General features: G+C 39.1%; 1 protein-coding gene across 1 annotated transcript; it reads right to left on the reverse strand.

The window, feature by feature from the left end:
• Positions 1-1,045: 1,045 nt before the first annotated feature.
• Positions 1,046-18,911, reverse strand: LOC131981094 (agouti-signaling protein-like). Its single transcript, XM_059345393.1, has 3 exons — positions 18,629-18,911; positions 2,486-2,559; positions 1,046-2,226 (listed from the first exon to the last, which is right to left on the reverse strand). The coding sequence occupies exons 1-3, from the start codon at positions 18,735-18,737 to the stop codon at positions 2,059-2,061; spliced, it is 351 nt and encodes a 116-aa protein (XP_059201376.1). The 5' UTR covers positions 18,738-18,911; the 3' UTR covers positions 1,046-2,058.
• Positions 18,912-25,112: the final 6,201 nt, after the last annotated feature.

The raw sequence follows: 25,112 nt of genomic DNA on the forward strand, positions 1-25,112 counted from the left end.
TGAACAATGGAACAATTCTTACTTATTTCTTGTTCAAACAATATCTCATTGTAGACAAAAGGAAGAATGTGTACATTGTATACTAGTTTAATTGTGCAATAAAAGCTTATGTATACACACACACACACACACACACACACACACATATATATATATATGTATATATATATATATATATATATATATATATATATATATATAAAGATAATTCTCACTGTACTGCACTTTCAAAATAAAAAAAAGTAATTATGCACAAAATGAGGAATGTCATTGTTGTACAAAAATAATTGTTATTGTTGGTAAGTCTCATTGTTTCATTCAATGTATTTGTATCTTCCAAATGTACTTAAATTTGATTTTTTAATAAGTTAAAAATAAAGGTTTAATTGGTCTAGGACCACCACTGACTGTATGTACAGTATATAAATCACAGACCATGTTGCTCTTTGGCTTGACATCCTGCAGAAGTAAAACAAGTTATGCCAACTCAGCTGTTTTGTAACAGACAGAAGAGCTTAACTGAGCTTTCATCGTGAAATCAATCTCAGTTAATACATTTTTTTGTACGTGTGTAAAACCTGGAAAGCAAACACAGATCATGTGGCTTCTGAAGATAACATTTTTGCGATTTATCATGTTCCCTGGAGACAAAACTAATGTTAGACTGCTGACTTTTCCTCATGTCCTCTTTTCCAACATGCATGACTATTTTTTTAATTAAGTGTGACACAATCAGACATGGTGCATGTGTTTAGCTCTGGACTGGACTGTGGAATGTATCTACGATGAACTGCTGCTCCGTCCTGGAAACATTCCTGAAATATTAACATGGCTCTTCTCATAACACTATTTGTTGTCTTAAATGCCAGCTATGGTTATAGATTTGAGGGAAATACTTAGTGAAATAAGTTATCAATCAAGACACAACAGCTACTGTTACATTTAATAAGGTATGGATATTTTTACACACTTCAGCATAAGTGGAGCAGACAGTGTCCCAGACAAAGTTAATCATTATGTGGACCACAGAATGCCTGGGCAGGAGTTAAGAGCTGAAAACGGCTTTATTTTGGAATTTAACATCAACATGTGTCTGCACGTCCCTCCTGAAGTCCCACACTTGGCCTCCTACATGTAACATTCATGTGTAGTATCTTTTGCCTTACAACAAAAATGTCTGTGAATAATACAAAGCAGCTTTAGTTCTTGTTTATCCAAAGACAGCTGCCAGCAAACTATTTGCAATAACTATTTTGTTGTTTTCTTGCTGTGTTTCATAATCCTAAATGAAATATTATTTTTTTTTAGTTAAGTATGCATTTTAGGACATTTCCACTGGGGAAATAACAAAAACACAGGAATTATATAGGCGTGATATATATTTAATCAATAGCAAAAATATAAACTAACTTTAACTCACAAATCCACATAAATGTGAATAGTTTGTCATTTTGTGGACCTAAATTGGTCTGTTTCCCAAGGCACGGAAACAGAAAATCTGTTTTCTAACTGTTGATAGCTCAAACATGTGATTTTACTTTATTTTTTCCACATTCAAAGACAGAAAAAGAAATGTATGTTCTACTATATATCTAGGTATTATGAGCTCCCACATGTTTAACAGGGCAGAAAGTGAGAAAGACATTCAAAAAGCAGCAATAGTGCAGGAGATACCCAAGACATAATACACAGTTTGCACGTGTTTGTATACATACATGCAAAAGCAAATGTCACTTATTTGTTACACTGCATGTTGGATATACTGTATGGATATTCTGTAAACATTTATGTGAGTATTTTCATATTCATGCCTCAGAAGAGTGAAAGAGAGAAAGACAACACTCCTTCCATCTCCCCTTCCATCACTCAAGTGTTAAAGCCACAGACAATGGAAAGAACTTTAATTTTTTTCTTCATTTTCCAAATGTTTTTGTTATAATATTCTCTGTACTGCACCCACGGGCCACCAGGCAGAGTGTGTTATTATCTCTGTGTGTAGATGTCTATTGATTGTGTCCAGGTGACGTGTGTCTGTGGATGTGGGTGTTCGTGCTTCATCTACGTCTTCTTCAGACACAGGGGGTTCATCCTCCAGCAGTGGCAGATGGTGTTGAAGAGTCGACAGCGGCAGGAGGCGCAGGGGTCGCAGCACGGGACGTGGCTGGAGCAGCTCTCCATCAGGCGGCTGCAGCGCCGCGCAGGGGTCATGACGTTTGATTTGTGTTTCTGCAACAAGACAAAGATCTTAGAGAAAGTGTCTCACAATGTAATGTAAATAGTAAAAAATATCCGTCGACCCCTTGGCATCAGAACCCCCCAATTCAAAATTCATCCATGCACATTTGCAACAAATCCTAAACTAAAACTGCCCCACGGCCTGAAAGGCTGAGCCAAACCCTTGTCATTTACAAGCATGCCTGACTGAAAAGTTAGAGAACCATCAATGTCATTATATGACATTCAAAGAAGAACAAAGAATGCTTACAGGAGTAGTACTTTCCTCTGGTTGAGTAATCTTTCGCCTCGCAAACAGCCGTCTGCTCTTCCCTTGACTCAACACTGCAGTTGGAAAAAAAAAAGAAGAGAAGAATCAATGTTATCAGTTAAATACAATCTTGCACTGCCTATTGTAATAATCTCTGTGCGTTTTTTTCAGAGGTCTAATCAGTTTCAATGAAATACAAAACCCTCACCAAGACCTAAATTCCGGACACACAAGCTTCTTGTTTATTCCCCTTTCTTTGTTCTGTCAGGGCAACACGTGTATTTAATACTATAAGGCTAAATGTCCCAGATGGATGTTCTTGGTCTGTCTTTTAGACAGGCATACCTAGAATACCTCCACTGGATGTCCAGGAGGTTTTCCTCCCCTAATCACATGCCCACACCAAAATTTGAAGGTGGGGGTGTCCCTGGTAGTGCATACCACTAAGGCTTAGTCCTTTCTGTGGCAGAACCTGGTTCGACTTTGCGGCATGTCTTCCCCTCTGTCTCCCCTTTCCATTCCCTCTGTGGCTGTCTAATAAATGCCAAAAAATAATAATAACCTGAAGGTGCACTTGGGACTTTAATCCAGGGTTACTTTTGTTCCTTTATCATGCAATCAAGCAGGTTGAAAGCATTGCTTTTAGAGCAGATTATCAACACTGCAACAAAAACAAAACAAATAGAATTTGTTTTGCTTTTGAATTCAAAAGGCTAATTTCAATTGCAGTGACAGATTGGCAACAATGCTACCGCTTAATCTCCTCCTGGGACTCCTGAATATCCCCTCCCATTTAGTAATAGAGGATGTTGCCAAGATGTCACTTCAGTTGAGACTGGCCAATATAAATGTACCTTACATCATCTTTATTTGGATTTTTAAACAAAACTTAAGAATTTGAGAAACAAATGTTTTTGATCTGCAATAACACATTTTTTAAAATCAAAAATGTGTGTGTTTTTTTTTACTGCAGAGTGGAAAATTTTGCTCACAAACCTGTTCTGTTTTAATGCATAATACAATTTTAGGCTCATGCTCATGGCAGTGTGAGATGTAATTGTTACCTGCATGGTAATATGGTTGGTGGATGTCTTCCTACATGAGACATGCTCACAACAAGGTCTGTGGTTTATCTTGAGTAGCCGGCAAAGCTCACAACAGAACAATCTTAAATGATAAATAGCACCACAGGTGAGAGGAAAAAAATATGTACAGTACTGCGCAAAACTCTTCGGCAGGTGTGAAAAAATGCCAAAGAATTGATGCTGGTTTGAAGACAAAGGGTGGTCACACCAAATATTGATTTGCCTGCCTTTTTTACTTTTGCACAGTACCGTATTTTTCATCTTTTAGGAAGAACTGTCCCTTGTAGGAGCAACAGTGTTAAAGAAGCATTTCAATGGGTTGCCATAAACCAGGCAGACAACTGGGCTGCGTGTCGAGTTAGAACCGCGATAGTGCCTTTGGGTTGGTGTGTCCCTTTGAGCTGATTTATGAGGCGCAGTACATTTTTTATTTATTTATTTTTTTTACCTTGGAGGACCCTATTCCCACAGCAAAAACTTGAGTATGAATGGAAAAATCACTCACTGGAATGAAAAGAAACCACCAGTACCCCCTCTTGGAGCCAGTGCTGGTGGCCTGGTGAGCACCCATGGGACAAAGTTGGGGTTGCCACCACATGAGCTCACCATGAACCCACAAGGGACAGAGAAATGATCGAAAGCCTTGCTGACAACTTGGCGTGCTGATCCGCTTAGAGAACATTGGATTTACAAAGAAAGAAGAGCCTCTAGTTGTTCTTAATAGGGGAGGCCTTACCACCCATCTGATGACGGAAAATGTCTAGATATCAGCTCTTAAATTAAACTCTTATGACCTATTTTTGTTGTTATGATTATATTTGTCCAAACAAAAGTACCTTTAGTTGTACCAGGCATTAAAATGAATAAGAAATTGAAGAAAAAGGGTGGTCTAATAATTTTTTCCATGACTGTATGTGGAATTTAGGGCGGTGGATGCACATTTTCCTCTAAACAAACCGTGTTTTCCGATCAAACGGATTCAGAATAGTCTCCAAAGGAAACCCTAACCCTTCAGTCACCAGATGGGGGGTAAGGCCTCTGGAGGCTCTTCTTTCTTTGCTTTACTGCCGGCTGCCGGAAAGAGTTTTCAACACTTAATCAAACATATCTTTAAAAAGCTTGTACAAGTTTGTACAAAATGTGTTTACTGTTTCCTCTGTGATCCCTCCTTCATGTTGCGTCACTTGACAGCCTGTTGGCAGGAGGATCCAGGATCAGTTTACATCTGCACACTCACATAATGGATAGCAGTGATAATCAGATGGAAGCTCTTTTGGCTCACACAAAAGGGCTCATCAAATATGTTTCTTATTGAAATAGCATCCTTTTACAGCACATTGAAAAGGGTTCCATTTTCAGTTGACGTTTTCAGTTTTTTAAGGATGATGCTTTGTGCTACTGTTCAAGTCCATCTACACAACTTTTAACAACAAGTGGATCGATTTCTATAAAATGTTGTACTGCAGAAAAGGGCTGTCTAAACTGTCTAACACTAAGTCTGAGGGAAATTATCTTGCTGCATGGACAGAATTAAGATTGTTAAATCTAGAAATAAGCATGTTGAACACTTAAAATAAGAAATTAACTCTTAAAACACTTCTAAATCTTTTTAATATAATAATCTAGGTAAGAAACAAATAATTTGCAGTGTGGTGACTCCCTGACTTTTCCTTTATCGCTGCCAGCAGGTTAACACTTGTGTTTTTGAGTGAAAAGTCTCAATGACTATTGGATGGATTGCTTTGAAATTTGGTTCAGACATCCATGAGCTAATTAGCATATGTTGGCATTCTTAAATGCTAAACTTGCAAAACATCAGCATGCTCACATTGTCATCGTGAGGATCTTCACATGCTGGTTTCAGTATTTAAAGTACCTCCGTGCGAGATCAGCCTCACAGAGCTGCTAGCGTGGCTGGAGACTTTTATTCTTTAATTATTTTCGCCTGTGAATGCGAAGTAAGTGGTGAAATATTATTATGACTGCATACTTAAAAATCTTTTCTAATGCCTTAAAAATGTTCCAGTGCCACTTCCTAAAATCCATTTCAGAAGATAAGCATATTCTCTGTACTTTGGACAGGGCATGGCCTGTCTGTGTGTGTGTGCTTGAATATATTTCTCCCTTATAGAACATATGAACAGGAAACCAAGGGAACCAGAGGATTAAACATCTAGGAATGTAAACAATCAGCCCAGTCTCTCACAATTTGTCAGATAATGACACATTTTCATGTCCCTCAGCATGATACCAATGCACCAGCCCCCTTTAGGGTCTGTGTGAGATGAACCAGGCTTTCCATTGACTATAACATGAACCCATAAGTAGCGATATTAAACGCTTAGATGAGCATAATACATGCTCCGGAGCCACATGTGTAGTGGCTCCCTGTGGCAGTGACTGAAAGAAAATATATGAAATGAAACGAATTAATGAATAAAATTAATTAATTCCTTACATTTCAATTTTCATTCATCATTGGTGTAGGCCCAAAGCAATTTATATTCTACAGTTGTAAAACTGTGTAGCACTAGGGAAGCATTAAAAAATGTTTTCAACAACTAAAATGTGCATCATAGCTTACCAAAGACTACGGCCTGGTGCCTTAACCTCTACATTTTGCCAACTTCATGGCTTGTTTTGTGTTTCCCTTTCGATTCTTAATCTCCTGAGACATTTCTTTGGTGTCCAGCCTCTCATTTGCACTCCTCGCTGCATTCTGAAAAAATCATATTAATAAATGCTCATTATGACCTATTATTAATATTGGTAGGCTACTTTAGACTTAGTAGGCTGTTTTTTCTTCATTATAAGGCCCAAAATAAGATTTGTTAGTAAAGGTTGCCGACCCCTGTACTAGTAGGACAGGTGGGAGTCACCAAGGCAAATAACAATAGAATCTGACTGATTTATCAGTTGACCAATATTATTACATACTATATTATATATATTACACTATATGAACACACAATGTAGAAAACAATGCTTGGGGTGATTTAGAAATGTTTTAGCTATTTATTTGTTTGAGAAAGAATCCTTATTGTCATACCTGCTCAAAAATTCCCTACATCACCCTATTTGTCTCTAATAATTTACACTACCGGTCAAAAGTTTTAGAACACCCCAATTTTTCCATTTTTTTATTGAAATTCAAGCAGTTCATGTCAAATGAACAGCTTGAAATGGTACAGAGGTAAGTGGTGAACTGCCAGAGGTAAATAAAAAAAGGTAAGATTAACCAAAACTGAAAAATAATGTACATTTCAGAATTATACAAGTAGGCCTTTTTTTTTCCCAGGGAACAAGAAATGGGTTAACAACTTAACTCTATGGAGTCTTGTCCATTTTTGAATTCTTTTTATGTCTTTATAAGTCATTTTGTGACTTTTAGTGTCTTTTTTTGGTCATTTTGTGTCTTTTTTTTGTCCTTTAGTCCAACATAAAATGTGATTTTGAATCTTTTTTTTACTTTCAAAACACTATCATGCTCAATAAAGAATTTTAAATGTTACAAATGTGCATTAATTTCAGAGTACACTGACACATTAAACTGCATCATTTTCAATTAAATTCTGGAAAAGTTGGTGTGTTCTAAAACTTTTGACCAGTAGTGTATCTAAAAATCTAAAATTGGTACTGGTCACAAAAATTCCCATATCTGTCAGGGCCTGGTCCATATAAAAGGCAGATTATTTGGACTTTTATAGACCCAAGAGTCACTTACTAGCTCTTTCTGGGGTTTTCATTGACATCTCAGTTTTCTACAGGTGACCCAAGGAAAGATCGAAGTTTCCTTTTTAGGTCATGTGTTGTGTGAGTCCATCCTCTCAGTATGGAGACAGTGGGCCTCATTCATGAAACGTGAGCAGAACAAATTTGTGTGTAAACCGTTCGCAGACGGAAATTTACTTGCATCTCCGCATTCATCAATATTTTAGTAGCTCTGATCTTTTCGTAGCTACTAACAAAATCTACACATGCTGCTGACCACACGTAGTGCTTGTGTAAATTTAAGAACGCATATAAATAATGCTCGTCACTGTTGGAAATTACAATTTTAATTCATAATGCGTTCTGTTATGTACACAATACGCAGATGCCTTTGAAACATGTGATATAAACATGGCAAACGATTAAAAATATAACATATTTAGTTAAATTAGTTGGCAATTGGCGGGATTAAGATTCAGATTAAACTCATAATTGTGAATTATCTATGTAAATTGACGCATCCTGCCTGCAGTTCTCAGAGGTATCATTAAATTAATGCCAGAGTATATCCAATTTCCATACGGCGCACAACGGCAGACAGAAGTAATGCAGGGGTTCAGCGCAGTTGCAAACATGCCAGGTGTTATCGGTGCCATAGACTGCACACACGTACGCATCAAGGCTCCATCCGGTGATGCATTTGCTTACATTAACCGGAAAATTTTATATTCCGTGAATGTGCAACTGATCTGTGACGCAAAGTGTGTGTTGTTAAACGTTGTGGCACGGTGGCCCGGTGGGACGCATGACGCATTCATCCTGCGTAATTGCGCAGTTGGCACGCGTTTGGAGGATGGAGCTGTGAGAGACGGCTGGCTCATTGGTAAGAATATAGCCTGCATAATCACATGTGTGTGTTATATATGGACTTACCCTTCTATATCCATAGGGGATAGGGGTTACCCACTGACGCCGTGGCTTATGACCCCACTGGCCAGCCCGCAGACACCACAGGAGCATACAATGAGGCGCACGCGGCTACTCGGGCCGTTGTAGAGCGCACCAACGGGGTATTTGGACTCTGAGCGTCCTCCTCCTGTGGCAGATGTACTTTTTTTGTGTGCGCTAATGCGTTTCTTTGCGTCAAGTTTAATGTCAAACCATTTACGTTTAACCTCGGACGTAGTTCTTTGCACTACAGAAACCACATTTACTGCGTCCGTCACCTCCCTCCACGCTTTCGCTTTGCCTGTCCCTGTCACACCACTACTAACAGATGAAAATACATTTTTTTTTTTGGACTCCACTTCTCCCAAAATAACTTCAATCTCCGCTTCGGAAAAATTATTTTTTCTTTCTCGTTCTTTTTTTCTTTGTGCCATGACTGACAGGTCGACAGGATGCCTCTACACACCTCCTTATATGGTGGTCATTAGCAATTCATGGGCGGGGTTCATGCTAATTGCTGATTATCGGGAGCGCGCTGCCACCTTACGATGGATTGGCATTCATGATCATACACACGTGTTTACGATCAGATCTGAGTTTCCCGCGGCGTTCATGAATCCGGAGTAGGTTTTTAGTAGCGTAGGCTTTTATGTGCAAATCTACACACAAATCTACTAACGTTTCATGAATGAGGCCCAGTAAGTGGACCTCTTTTTGAATCAAACTGCCATGATAAATGCCCTTTGATTTTCCCATTGACTGAAAGCTGAGTCACTGATGATTATCTGCTGGTCTTTCTTTTTTCATTGATCTGCTACAGGCACATCTCTGAAGTGGTTTTCTGGCTTGAAATGAACACAGCTTCAAACACTGGAAATAAATTGCGATCAGATCAGTGGCTTTGTGTGGTACATATTAAAGAACACGATGAGAAAACTACATAGAATACAAAAAGAAGAGTGTTTCTTCATTCCCAGTTAATTAATTCATCGTGTCTGATCGTCTGCACAGATGTTTATAGTTTATTATAATAACAGCTTTGAAGTAATAGCAGCTAATAAAAATGGTAGCTAAAAATGTCAGTGTTCCAATGGAAATCAAAGATTTCAAATTCATGATTTGGCTCGACTCCTGCTCTTTGCCCGCTGTGTGGATCATCACGAACACAACCTTCATCAAAGACAAACTTCTCACCTCAGACACAGGCACACGTGTAGAGGTTATAATCTAGATGTTGTGAAACTTCAAAAAGGCAATATTGTTGGCTCTGACATCTTTCCTGCTGCCCCCTGACTCCTGGCTGCTGCACCTTCCCATCCCATCCAGCTCAACACCTTCCACTACTCTTTGGCCAGATGTTCAGACTTCATTCATTATTTTCCGTTTTTCACACCTCTCCTCCTGCTGATGCTGAGGCCACGTTTGATTCTTGATTTGCAATACAGCATTTTCTGGGGAAGCAGCATCTGTCTTCTTCTCAACAAACTGCAATGGAACTACTCTCTCTTCCCTTCTGTTCTTCCATTCTGCAGACTTTTACATACTACAGGCTTGGTTTTCTGCCGAAATGAGCGCCTTTGTCCCTGTTTTTTCCTTATTTAAAGAGACGGTTCCTCCCAAAATCAAGAGTACATATTTTTCCTTTCAGCTGTAGTGATATTTACCAATCCACAATCACCGACCACTTTATTAGGTGAGGCGTGTGTCTGAGCCTAATAAAGTGGCGGTGTGGTCTTCTGCTGCTGTAGCCCATCTGCTTCAAGGTTGAACGTGTTGTGTGTTCAGAGATGAACGAGTGGTTACTTCTATCATCCTGAACAAGTCTGGCCATACTCCTCTGACCTCTGGCATCATCAAGGCATTCTAACTAGATATTTCCTCTTTTTCGTACCATTCTCTGTAAACCCTAGAGATGGTTGTGAGTGAAAATCCCAGTAGATCAGCAGTTAGACCACCCCTTCTGGTACCAACAACCATGCCATGTTCAAAGTCACTTAAATCACCTTTCTTCCTCATTCTGATGCTCGCTTTGAACTTCAGCAGCTCATCCTTGCCATGTCTACAAGCCTAAATGCATTGAAATGCTACCATGTGATTGGCTGACTAGATATTTGTGTTAATGAGCAGTTGGACATTGTACTTAATGAAGTTGCTGAGTTGTAGAGATGTCTGCATAGGCCTGTCACCATAACACATTTTTTAGGACGATATATATTCCCAGAAACTATCACGATAAACAATAGTATTGTTGTACTGATGTTGTTTTAGTATTATAAAGATATTAGAGCATAAAAAGTAAGTCCTTTTCCACAGCAATGATTTTTTAAATCTCGAGAATATTAAACACTTTTTACATGTCATTTAGCTGACGCTTTTGTCCAAAGCGACTCACAATAAGTGCATTCAACCTGAATGTACTAGAGTTAGACCACAGGAATCAAGTAAGAACATAACTTTAAGAGCCAACTGTCATCGCTACAGGAGTGATATATGTTAAAGAAGAAAAGAAGAGAAGAAGAGAAAAGAAGAAGAGCATTTTTTTTTTCAAATATATATATATATATGTTAGGTGACCATGACTTAGCCGAGATATATCATTTGAATAAAACATAAATAAATAAACTACAACCAAATAAAATAAAATAGACTTTTAGGCTCTGTTAACAAAACATTGCAATGAGATAATCATTATGTATTATATCATTTCATCATTCAAATAACATATAAACAGCTGGAATGGCTGTTTGGCAGATATAGTTTTATTTTGGCAATTCGTACTGCCTGTCAATCATTTGCAGCATTTAGGGTTAGGGTTAAACTTTAAACACACAAAAAAGCACAAAAAGTCAATATATTGAGTCCAGAAAAAAATAATTGTGTCCATTTTTATATATCAAACGATAAGTCGATATAGCAATTATCGTGACAGGCCTATGTCTGCATTCTCTCAAAAATACATCTGAGAAACTTAACAGCAAAAATATGTGCATATGGGGTAAATCACACATTAGTGGAGCGGCTAAGTGCTCATTTTTGCCAGAATCTTTCAGTTTATGATACAAGCGTGAAAATTGGCATGAACACTCTCCATGGGTAACTTAACAAGAAAATTGTCCGAGACATTCGAAATTTTAAGATGGCGGCCATTTTTCAAGATGGCCGACACCTGTGGAGCAGTTAAGTGATATAATGGTTTATTTGGTGATACAAGCATACAAATTGGCATGAGCAGTCTCTGTTGGTCACTTGACAATGACCCACCGACAGTTATTTGAATTTCCAAGATGGCAGCCATTTTTCAAGATGGCCAACACCTTAGTGGAGCAGTTAAGTGATATAATGGTATATTTGGTGATACAAGCATACAAATTGGCATGAGGAGTCTCTGCTGGTCACTTGACAATAACCCACCCACAGTTACTTGAAATTCCAAGATGGCGGCCATTTTTCAAGATGGCCGACACCTTAGTGGAGCAATTGAATGATATAATGGTTTACAAGCATACAAATTGGCATGACCAGTATCTGTGGGTCACTTGACAATAACCCACCCACAGTTACTTGAAATTCCAAGATGGCGGCCATTTTTCAAGATGGCCGACACCTTAGTGGAGCAATTATATAATGGTTTATTTGGTGATACAAGCATAAAAATTGGCATAAGCAGTCTCCATGGGTCACTTGACAATAAGCCACCCACAGTTACTTGGGTTGACAAAAAAACACTCCCAGCCACTTGAAATTTCTATTTTCAAGATGGCCGCCCCCTGGATCCTCAAAACAAGTTTTAACACATCATAATACAGTTGTGTTGATTTGTTGATCATGGACAGATTAGACAAGAGTGAGTATCTGCACTACCAGGGCACAATGGTGATATATGACTGCTGTTAAACTCAGAGTGGTGTTCAATGTCAGCCAATTGTAAAGTTAGTCAAAGAAGAGACGACAAATCTCTGAGTAGTTTTAGTTAACCGGGTGGTGTACAGATCGTACAGGGTAAAAATGGCATTGGATGAACGATTGGACTAAGTGTAGGGTTAAGGCATGAACTTAGTTGTATCCCATACATCAAAGTGCTTATTAAAAGGTGGTAAAAGGCTAAACCCTCGGCCTCTGCCTTTGAATTTGCTGCAGACATTGCAGAAGCCATTATAACAGTTGAGAAAACAAACAGCAGGACACCAAGATCATACTGGTTATGATACCATTGCAAGAAATGTTCCATTATTTCATAAAATAAATGCTCTGCCTATCTTACGTAGTCCAACCCGACTAGATGAAGGTGATGGCATAGAAAGCACATTGACAAGAAACAGAGCAAAATATTATTCAAGCTGTAAACTTATGTTCAACAACACACAGCTGGAAAGGGCACAAAAAAAGGCATCTACTGCTGCTAAAGACACTAAAGATACCAAAGATATCCATGTCAAGAGGTCAAGAAGATCTCAGGCTTCTTATGAGGCTGGATATGTGTGGGGACAGGCATTGAAGAGACACCCACAAATGCTGAGCCCGTCCGACTGGGGATGGGTTAAACGGGACAAGGAGAGGAAAGTCGTCTGGACTCCACTTCCACCCATTGCGGAGAGTTGTTGGGAGTTGACAAAATGTGGGTGCACCAAGGCTTGTACTGGAAAGTGTAAGTGCTACAGATATGGACTCAGTTGCCCCTGCTAGAACTTATTTGCTTGTTTCTTTTGCCAGTGTTATTCCTTGTTGTCCTTTGTGTTTTAAAGTGTAGGCCTATGGCTCGGCTTCCCCTCGCCACATCGGCGCATTATGTTCTATTTTGTCACCAGCCTATTACTGTGACATGTTCAGTTTTTACTTTGTAACATTGCTTTCACATTTTCAGTTTAGTTCCCTAGTATAGTTTCAGATACTGTTTGTCATGGTTCCACGTCAGCCAGAGCTGCTGTTGCCTCTGGATCTGTCATTATTGCCATTCAGTATTAACCATTGCTCAATTATTATTTTGGAGCACTGTCCGTTCAGCACCACAACTGTGTTTCCCAATCCCTCAGTATTTATTTGGCATGTTTAATGGCAGTAGTAATGGTTAGTTATAAAAAAAAGTAATTTAAAAAAGTATTTAAAAAAGCCCTCATGGTAAGGGAGCCTGTGTACCTCGGTGAACCCAGAGAGCTATGCCGGTGGGAGGGATCTCCTGTCAGGTTTTACCAAACTGGACAGGTCGTGGGCAAGGAGTCAAAGCACAGTCAAACAACCTCTCTTGAGGAACCCAATACATTTCTATGAGAAAATTCATAATTTAAAGGTCCACGTGGCCACATCCTGAAAAAAAAATTGCCGCCTTGAAATTTCAAGTAGCTGTGGCTGGCTTATTGTCAAGTGACCCAGAGATACTGCTCATGCCAGTTTTTTTGGTATGTCACCCAATAAACCATTGTATCACTTAACTGCTCCACTAAGGTGTCGGCCATCTTGAAAAATGGCCGCTATCTTGGAATTTCAAGTAACTGTGCGTTGCTTATTGTGAAGTGACCTACAGATACTGCTCATGCCAATTTTTATGCTTGTATCACCAAATAAACCAAAATATCATTCAATTGCTCCACTAATGTGTCAGCCATCTTGAAAAATGGCCGCCATCTTAGAATTTCAAGTAATTGTGGGTGGGTTATTGTGAAGTGACCCACAGATACTGCTCATGCCAATTTTTATGCTTGTATCACCAAATAAACCATTATATAATTTAATTGCGCCACTAAGGTGTCGGCCATCTTGAAAAATGGCCGCCATCTTACAATTTCAAATGTCTCGGACAATTTTCTTGTTAAGTGACCCATGGAGACTGCTCATGCCAATTTTTATGCTTGTATCACCAAATAAACCATTATATCATTCAATTGCTCATCTAAGGTGTCGGCCATCTTGAAAAATGGCCGCCATCTTGAAATTTCAAGTAACTGTGGGTGGGTTATTGTCAAGTGACCAACAGAGACTGCTCATGCCAATTTGTATGCTTGTATCACCAAATAAACCATTATATCACTTAACTGCTCCACTTAGGTGTCGGCCATCTTGAAAAATGGCCGCCATCTTAAAATTTTAAATGTCTCGGACAATTTTCTTGTCAAGTGACCCATGGAGAGTGTTCATGCCACATTTCACGCTTGTATCATAAACTGAAAGATTATATCACTTAGCCGCTCCACTAATGTGCAGTTGAAAGTTTCAAGTCTCCATTACGTTTGGCCCAGCATGTGTGCTCTCTTGAACCTGTAAACACACTTAACGGGGATGTCACAGTCAATTTACTTCTCTACGTGCGTCCTGGTGTTACACCTGGTAGAGCATAACTCAGAGGCTCAATCCTGACAAGCAGGCAGCCTGGGTGAGAATCTGGCTTGGAGCCATTTCCTGCATGTCTCCCCCTTTCACTCTGAATCTCTCGTCTATCAATTAAGCTATAAAATGGCCAAAATATATACAGTCATTGAAAAAAATGATTAGACCACCCTTGTTTTCTTCAGTTTCTTGTTCATTTTAATGCCTGGTACAACTAAAGATACATTTGTTTGGACAAATATAATGATAACAACAAAAATAGCTCATAGGAGTTTAATTTAAGAGCTGATATCTAGCCATTTATCATGGTTTTCTCGATATTAACCAAAATCATTACAAAAAAAAACCCCATGGAAAATGGCTAATCATTTTGTCCATGACTGTAGACCAGCCCTTCTGGCACCAACAACCATGTCACGTTCAAAAGTCACTTAAATCACCTTTATTCCCCATTCTGATTCTCGCTTTGAACTTCAGCAGCTTGTCATCACCATGGCAACATGCCTAAATGCATGAGATGCTGTCATGTGATTGGCTGACTAGATATTTGTGTTAATGAGCAGTTGAACATTGTACTTAGAGAAGTTGTCGTTGATTGTTGGTTGTTTTGGTGTGAGTTGCCGAATGGTAGAGATTTCTGCCTTCACTCAAAAATACATCTGAGAAACTTAACAGCCAAAATATGTACGTTTGGCCCAGCATGCTGTGCTCTCTCAAAATATATATGCTTCGCTGCAGCAAGAACTTATAGCTGCATCAATTAATATTTTCATACTACCAATTGAAAACAGTACATTACGTCCACAGAAAATAATTGCCAGGCTCTGCAGATTCCTTCAGCTCTATGGAGCGTTTCAGCATCTTTTAGTGTTTTTGCTGCTGTAATTACTGTAACTGTTCAGTGCGTTTTTCCCCGACCGGTGAGTGAACACAGTGAGGCATTTTGCAGCTAAAGAGTCAGGTAAATGCCTCAGGAGGTGGCGGAGATTAAACACACAGAGATGAAGGAGAATAAATATTGGACCTTCAATCAGTGGCCAGCCAGAGGCCCAGCTCTAAATGAATGCTGATGTTGTTCTGTGTGTATTGGACATGTGTCAACCATTTGCTAACACTTTCATTATATCATCTTCAAGACTTTCAGCTGGTGTTAAGTTACTTAACTCTTCCACTCTTCCCTTCTGAGTATAGACCCATTTTTGTCTATTTAGGGGGGGTGTTGCTTCTTGATTGGCAGGTAGCAGGTCAACACTAGATGCCAAAGAGAAGTGGTATGGATCAGGTGAAAGCTTTGAAATTTTCCTGTCAAATCCGTCATAAACATGTTTTGGGTAGGCCTCTATTCAAATGTTCAAGTTTAGAGTGTATAAGGGTTTAGTACATTGTTATATCCCATGCTCAATTATGTTGCAGAAATTGTTGCAGAAGTTTTTTGGTTGATATCATTTGTTCCACAGATTTGGAGCTTAATTTACCCATTTTTCTGACTGCACAAGAATTGGTCAAAAATGGTAAAAAAAATCCCTCCAAAGTATACACACACAAATACAAGAAGACCTTTGAAACACCATATAAAAATCCATGCTGTGATTCGGTTTTAAAATCATTTGACATTTGTAGATTTCTCTAAGAACGGCATTTTTCTGCGATCCGATGGTGAACACTTCTGTTCTGTTAACTTCTGTAAAATAACGCTTATTGTCAATATGCCAAGGAAAGCCACACAGCTTCTAGGTTTCTAGTTTGTGGTTGTTAAGTTAATGAGGCTGTGATTATCCTAGAGGTCACAACAGGTCCTGGACCCAGTTCATGCAATTCGAAAACTGTTTATTATATGGAAATATTCAACTGACATGTTATGGAATAAGGAGAAATTACTCATTTGTACTTCATGATTTTACTTTGGATTGCCTGAGGACGCTGGCATCCACGGGAGCTAAAGACGTCAAAAAGAAACACATCCTCTGAAACACGTTCCAACTGTAAACAAACATTTTCCCCGGCACGGACTCTCCAATCTCCAGTTTGAAACTTGCTACCGATATCATCATCAAATTGACCACCAAGTTTTTTCAATACACATGCCAACAGAAAACGATTACAAAATGTAATGTCATAATATTTATGAGGTTTGTCAGCAACGTTTATAGCAGAAGTTTTAGCTCAAAAATACATATTTTTCCTCTCATGTTTAGGGCTGTTTATCAATCTATTTCTATTTCGGCGTGAGTCGCTGAGTGTTGGAGATCTCGGCCATAGATCCTTCTCTAATAGAACTACATGGTTCTCGGCTTGTGCTGCTGATAGCATGTTTCTGGCATAGTTCCTACACAAAACTGCTCATAACAAGGTCTGTGAATTATCTTGAGTTATCATAATTTCTGGAAAGCGAAATGAAGTGCCATGTAGTTCCATTATATTCAAGAGAGAGCCGACACCTCTACAGCTGACATCTTCAACACTCAGGAACGCGTACCGAATTTATCTAAATTGATAAAATATGTGTCGTTGACTTTGCCGTGAACCGTCCCTGCAACACAACAGAAAATGTGTTTTGTTGTATCAGTAATCCAGTCTCTTGTCAATGCACATGTACTACTTTTTATGGTCCAAAATGATGAATTGGGCCTTAAATTGTGACAGACTCTACACATGTCCTACTCATACTGTGTTGCAACTTGCCCATCAGATAAACTAAATCAAACCAATATACAGCCCAAAATTAAGCTGTCACCATCTCGGAATTAAAACATCAGGAAAACAATTCAGCTGTTCAATGATTCACCATGAAACTTTTTGTTTTCGAAATTCTAAAATCATACCAGATGTTGGAACAGTAGTTGGCGAGACTGGATAAAAGGGAAATATATTATTTGATATAGAAGGCAGTTTTCAACTGTTTAAAAGAATTAAATTACCTTTTTTTTTAGTAAGGCTCTGCAAACTCATGCTGTGATCAAACTGGTTGAGATGACATTTCTACAACCCATAATAAAAGCTGGAGACCAATTATAGATTTCATCATATTCCCATCCTCAGGGAGACCAGGTGTTGACAGCTTGAGTTGGACAAGAATAATCGTTCTCTTAAAAGTTTGTATTTATGAGAAATTTTTAAAGTTTTACTGTAAAACCTCCCATGTACATAATCGATCCAATGATTTTTAGATCTGGATTGCGAAATATCAACGTTCTGGCAATTCTGGCATCACACTAAGAATTTATACCAAAACATGTGGCAACAGTAGAAACCTGACACATAAACAACCAAGAGGAAGAGAACTTGGATGTGCAACAGAAACAAAGGGAGGAGGAAGGAAATGCCTCACTGATCAGACCTCCGACACAGAGAGCGTTCACTGACATCATCTTTTCAGAGATCTCAGGCAATGACTATCTGGGCTGATATTCATATTTTAATCAAATCATATCGTCAGCATATGTTAATGTGATTTTTACATATTTAATCTGTAGTTAGTCATAATTTGCAGACTCATCAAATATAGCAGACTATATTCAGATATTAAAAAATGTTTAAGCCATTGAAACTTAAACTAAATAAGTTATTTTTACAGTATTGAAAATACATTTATATATATACATCTGCCTCCACCTGATAAATTGAAATGGCTGAATAGAATAATATGTATGAAAGGTGAAGGGTTCTTATATTTAGGCTACATGCATAGTCTATAATCGGCAACTGAGTCTATTAATAGAAAGTAAGGATATGGGTGATTAAGGCCTAGTATTTCATATCAGATCGAAACCTAAAATAATTTTACTAATTGAAATACGAACAATTAACAAGTAATCTGTCTATGCTTCTTACAAATTTGTTTATTTATTTGATTTATGCTTTGCAAGACAAGCCCACGAATAATCTGGTTAAGACTAAATACTTTGTGTACTATATGATATAAAGACCCCATACCAATGTCTAACAGCAGCATATATTATTTTATCCAGTCATAATGTATTTATATTATGAGCTGCACCGTTTTTCGTTTAATTAAACGCATTTTCAGCGACTTCTAAGAGCAAAACAAATAATCTATTTAAAATAAATTGTGCATCCTCACCTGTGTCATTCTCAGTCCGCCTCACATCTTTCTTTATGTCCTCTGCCCAGGACAGTGGGAAGCTAAGCAGAAGGAAGCACAACAAGTGTCTGCCGGTGATCTTCCTCATGATGATTTCTGTTGACAACACGGTGAAAATGAGTCTCACGGGAACTGAATGAATCCAGACCGTCGGCTGCTATGAGAGGCAAATAAATAATGACCCACGTAGTCTACTTTTTCTCCTTTTAAACCTCACTTTAGCTGCCTCGGCTCTCTGTCTTTCTGAGGAGATGTATTGTCTCTGACACCAACGCAGGCTGGATGGACGACAAAGACCAACACGTGGCGCCCCCACGTGACGGGCCTGGAGCACGGCAGGAGAGGACTGTTGCCCGGGCAACACATAACAGGTCAGTAAGAGGATTTAGGGCCCCATGAAGTAATATCACATTGGGCCCCAACCACTTCACTACTGCAAACTGCGCTAACTCGGAAAATATTACACTGAGCAGAGAAGATTCTGCAACAATGGAATATACGAGCTGATGCCTTTCCTGTAAGTTAACTCTAGAATAAAGACACCAAGGTTTAAATGTATTTGAAGCCATTTAACTCAAGACATTACACTAGAATTTTATCACAGCCAATATTAACAGTGAAGTGCTGGAAGTATTTCTGTTTGCTATAAAGTGATAGCCTATGTGTGAAAGTTGCATTTTTGAAGAATCAAAGAAGTACTCCACTGATTAAGGCCCTGTTTAGATGAAGACGATCTGGACAGGAATGCAAAAGTGGCGGTGTATTCTCACTTTTTATTCCAAGTTTAGAAGAGTGTCTTTAGGGGGAAATCTGCGTGCATACGGTGACGCAAAAGTCTGTGAAATTTGATGTAGTATGCACGCCATGTGGCGTTACTGTGAAGCACTGCCACACAACACCAGCAAGAGCTCGCACATGCATAGACACTTCTCTTCTGTACTTCTCTTCCTAGTAGCGTTACATCTTGAACAAAGTTGTCCCATCATTGACTGGTTCTCCCGGGTCTTGTCCAAAGCTGTCTGTTTCGCCTCCGCCGAATTGGTGTATCAAAAAATTGCCCTATAATTAATGCGCCTTCTCTGTTCTGTTATATTATCTGTGATGCTGCTTAACTGCTGAAATGACTCCTGGATAGTTATCAGAGCTGCTGGGTCAACTTGAATGTCTGACTGATGGAAATAGTCCGACATGTTTGTTGCCGTTTGTCTGGACTGCACATGGATGTTACGTAAACGCGTACGCAGCGAGAGCCAGCTTGAGCTGATCAGAGCACACTTTTGTGTTTTAAGCCCCAAAAACACAGCCACCGTCTAAATAAAAGGCACATTTGATAAAATATTTTGTCGTTTTCACCCGAGCGTGTTGTCTTGTAAACAGACCCTCAGCTTTGCACTTGTTTCACATTCTTCCCAAGAGGCAACCTCTGGGTCCCTTACACCTGTGTGTTTTCTAATGACCAGCAAAAAAAAAAAAAAAAGAAGGCAAAGGTCAAAATGTCAAGCTTGAGGTTTGGAAACTGTAGTCCACAAACCAATGGATTTATATGGTTTATTCAGTCTATAGCCCCTTTTGGAAGGCGTATATTCTGCAACAGTGTAATATTGGCATCCATTCACATTGCAGTCCAGCACAGTAGCACAGTACAGTATGTGTGTGCTGCAACAGTATTGGTACAGTAAGTGACGGCAGTGTCTGTACACTAAGGACGAGTGCATTTATAACAATATTGGTGGAAGAACTGCTTGTTGTGCTGTTTCTCGCTGTAGAGATTCTACTTACTTGAGCGAAGTTGTTCTGCGTTTTGCTGAACATGATTCGATTTCAGTCGGACTGAAGTGACAGCGTGATTATGATGATAGTCAAGTATGTTATGTCTCGACCTGCTCTACCAGTTCACAATTGATCCCACCTGGAACAGTCTTGCCAATTTTACGCCTCTGTTACTACCTCTGAAAGTGTTACAGAGGTGTAAAAATTGCGTCTTAAAACGGCAGTCTGAAAGGGAATAATGATTCCTCCTCGTCAAAACTGTGCGCCTATGTTACCCACAGTGCAACTTGACCACTGACATTTAGTTAGTTAAAGTTATTTTTCTTTAATGAACTCTGGCGGAAAACATATGTTTGTCTTATTGATTTGACTCACACTCAGACTGCAGCTGTTGTTTTGGTCTCTGTGTGAATGCGTAGAGCTACCTCAGGAAGTGGATGTAATAAAATTAAGCATTCAATATCATGATGGCAAAATGAGGCGCCTGGAGAAATTATCCTGATATCCCCTTTTGTCCCTCACAGGTGTTTTCACTTATTCAGGGTAATTACACGTCTGCTCATATTGTAGTTGGGTGAAGTGTCTTTTGTTTATGTGAGGTTGCCAAACTTACACTTACCTCATTGCACTTAAATTAGGTGAAATAAGTGGATACAGATGCTTCTGTGGGACATGGATGGATTATTACGTGGTTTCAGGCCTTTAAAGTGCTGCCCAGCTCTCTTTTTTTTGTTGCAGCTGTACAAAATGGCAATTAATGGAGGACAATTTGACCATTTACTTATGTTTTTTTACCAGCTACCATTTTAAATCATGTTTTTGTGAGTGATTAATTTTGTGTAATGCTCTTGTTTAAAAAACAACAACCACTAATACACATTTGCTTAATTTATTTAATATTTATTCTCTTAGAAAACACACACACTTGACTGAGCAATTTCAATTTCAATTGAGCAACAACACAGAGTTCGTGTTACACCTAATGTGTGAGTCTTGAGCACATGCAGTTAAAAACATGTCTCTGGATAATCCAATAGACCAAGCCAGACCCTTAAAAGTTCTAACAGGGTGTCAGAAGTGGGTCCACTTCATCATTTTGCCAGAGTTGATAGACAAGCACGTTTTTTGCAAGCTGAGGATTTAGCTTGTCAGATGCATTCCTCATTCAAAACATAGGAACAAGAACAAGATAGATCAGTTTAGATTATCATCAAACTGGTGCTGACTGGCAGTTTGGGAGAAAACTGGACACGATGGGACCAGAGCTGCCAAATCTTCATGACCGTGAGTGGAGCAGATGGTACAGAGGGAAAGATCAAAGTAGAGATTTTAATGCACACACTAAGTGAGGAAGCGTGACATGCTTTACACTGACTATGATGTAGATCAGACTGTGGAAGAAATTCTGGCAGCTTTTAGAACCTGTTGTCAGCTCAAGAAAAATGCAGTGATTTACAAGTACGTCTATTTTGGGCTCACCCTTGAATCCATCATAATTGAGAAATATGTGACAGAACTGAGGCAAAAGAGTAGAGATTGTGAATTTGGCACATTCCAAAATGACATAATCGGATCAAGATTGTGTTTCATATGAATGACCAGTGACTTAAATTAGATTAACAGTAAGAGAGGGCTGTGGGTGCAGTGCATTAAAGAAAAGGACAGAAAGTCGATATGAAGAACGAAAACAGTCAGAAAAAAAACATGTAAGAAATGTGTGTGGGGCACTGAAGTGGCCGTAGTTAACCTGACTGATGCCAAGACAGAAGTGACATAACAGAGATATTTGAAGTATTAAGATCACCTAACTGACTACCAAGGTTATTATAGTTAACGAAAACTAACGAAATAACATAATAGAGTTTTTAAAAAAAACGATAACTAACTGAAACTGTATTGCGTGGTTACAAAACTAACTAAAATTATAGTGAAAATGTCCTTAGTTTTCATTTTTTCATTCATAATTCAGTGTTTCTATTTAAACATGCAACACATGGTAAATATGTTTACTGAGACTGGGATGTCTACACTCGAAACAAAATTCAAAACACCCTGAACTGTAAGAGTTAATAACCTTATTGGGGCTGAGATGGATAAACCAAAGGAAATAAAGGCAAAATGTATTATGACCTCTTTGAATCTGGCACCCAACATATAGCCCATTACAAAAAAACTAAAACTAACACTAAAACTAATAAAAACTAAACTAAAACTAAGCATTTTCAAAAAATAAAAACTAAACTAAAACTAGAAAACTCACTCTAAAAACTAACTAAAACTAACTGAATTTGAAAACAAAAATTCACAACGAAATTAAAACTAAAACTAATGAAAAATCCAAAACTATTATAGCCTTGCTGACTACCTCTTTTTCTGGCAGTTACAATGACAAAGCAGGTGCTGTTGGTAGGTGGAGGGAAGATCCTGAGGCCAGAAGGGATACCTAAACAAAACTCACATCCACACAGACTCCAAGGATACAAAGTCATATACACTGGCTGCAGAAAAATACTACTGTCAGTAATGGACAGAATCAAAGCCATTCTTGATGATCTTTTGTAAGCTGATGTAATTGTAGAGGTGACTGATCCGACGCCATGGGTAAATAGCCACTAGTCGTTGAAAAGAAGAGTAAATGACAGGTTAGCTTGGACCTAGGTTTGCTAGATGAATAGGAGGCATGCTCGTTCATGGATCATAGTCAATTCAGGGTTAAGGCAGATAAGGTAAAAGTCAAGGCCATCGCTGAGATGTACCGAGTACCTAGAGCACAGTGCTCTAGATACCAGGTACATCTCATCCATGATAAGGCCACAGCACCACTGAGACAGTTTCTACACAAAGGCGTGTTTCCACGGAGTACTTTCTAAGTACTTTTTGGAAAGCGGTCTAGTGTTTTGGCTACGCCCACTAGTTAGTTCCCCTCGGCCTCTGTTCCCATACAGGTACTTTTGCAGTGGCTAACCAACGGAGTTCAAATGTGACAACAGACCGACATGGCAAGCAGTGTTGCCAACTTAGCGACTGTCGCTATATTTAGCGACTATTCAGACCCCTCTAGCAACTTTTTTTCAAAAAAGCGACTAGCAACAAATCTAGCGACTCTTTCTGGTGTTATTGGAGACTTTGGAGACTGGTTCCTTCTCTTATTAACGAGTAGTAGGCGCCGTCCCAAAGCACTCACAAGCGTCCCAGTCCTCCCACAGTGGTCTCTCCCACTGACAGGCACTGACAGAGACCAGAAAGAACTACGAATGGAGCTACAAATAGAAAAGCCATTAGAAAACATCCAGAGGAAGCCATCGGAAACAGTTCCTTCCAGACTGCAGAGATAAAACTTCCGCTACAGCGTTTTAACTTTAATGTCACCTACACACTGGGCAAGGATCTGATGGCAAACACTCTCACAAGCTGTCATACACATCAACACATACCAGATGTGACATTACTAACAAGATAGTCTTTTATTGACGAAACACTGTAGCTGTTACAAGACACAGACATGGTTGGCGCTCATAAAGGAAAGAAGTTGACACACTAATGGCCCATTAGACATGATATTCTAGATATGGTGTCAGTCAGAGGGAGAACAGAAAACTGGATAAGCATACCATGCACAAAAGGCTATTTATCACACAGCAAGGGATGGAGCAGAGGAGGCAGTGGTACTGGCCAAGAACGACACGGGACATAAAACATTTCGAGACTTTTGGAACAGGCCAGCAGTTCATGACCAGAAGTCAAAGGGAGACATTGATCTTACGCAACATCGCTGAGTTTTTCTGGCTTGAAGTAAGGACTAGCATCTCTGAAATAAAACGTCAGTCTGTTGATGATAGACTAAAACATCACACATTGTTGGATTTACAGTGTGACCCATGGTCCATTTACAAGTCAGAGATTGAGAAACTTTGCAGCATAAGATGCAAACAAACTTGTGCTTTTTAAGTCTGGGCTACGCACAGAAGAACACACCCAGTTCTTGAGCACCGAAGTGCCTAAGGAGCTACACTCAACTCTCCAAAAACCGGCAAAAAATTAAGGACATCCACAAAATTTCATCAGAGGAACAAAGCGACTTCCATAGCTGCACCAGCTGTGGTCAGCGCATAGATCAATGACATAGTGACATCAACTGGCCAGCACTACAGACATGAACTATGATAAACTATGATGAACTAGAATAACTCATAGTCCTTGGATGCTCCCATTCCTGAGATCAGAAGTTATTCTTCTGAAGTCATAATGTGGAAACATTATGGCCACTACAAAGAAGATGTGTTGTATTTTATGGCTCAGTGTATTTGCTGATTCCAGTATTTCCGGACATGGGAACACATCAAATGAGCCATGGAATATGATCAAGAAACTCAGTTCGATTATTCCGACATCACACGAATATAGCATAAGAAAGTGAAAATTAATCTGTGCATCCAACCCATGATTTGAATCTGCTCCAAAATGTAAGGTGTTCCTCTTGGCCCATGATACACCCTTCCACCAGGTTTAATGAAAATCAGGCCAGTAGTTTTTCTGTAATCCTTCTTATAAACAAACAAGCAGCACTGAAACATGGCCTCCTCGATGGAGCTAATAAACCAGTTCTGACCAATTCGGTTTTGGTATTTGTCTTACATTGACTATGAACAATGTTAGCTGTATTTACAGGTGTATCTCAATAAATTAGATTATC

This window comes from Centropristis striata, chromosome 11, assembly GCF_030273125.1.
Source record: "Centropristis striata isolate RG_2023a ecotype Rhode Island chromosome 11, C.striata_1.0, whole genome shotgun sequence".
Taxonomy (NCBI): Eukaryota; Metazoa; Chordata; class Actinopteri; order Perciformes; family Serranidae; genus Centropristis; species Centropristis striata.

What these genes read in the sequence shown, in the direction of transcription:
- LOC131981094 (XM_059345393.1), bottom strand. Translation starts at nt 18,737, where the DNA reads ATGAGGAAGATCACCGGCAGACACTTGTTGTGCTTCCTTCTGCTTAGC. An exon ending in GCGGACTGAGAATGACACAG is followed by an intron (nt 2,560 to 18,628) that starts GTGAGGATGCAC and finishes TTCCAACTGCAG; the next exon opens with TGTTGAGTCAAGGGAAGAGC. An exon ending in CAGAGGAAAGTACTACTCCT is followed by an intron (nt 2,227 to 2,485) that starts GTAAGCATTCTT and finishes GTCTTGTTGCAG; the next exon opens with AAACACAAATCAAACGTCAT.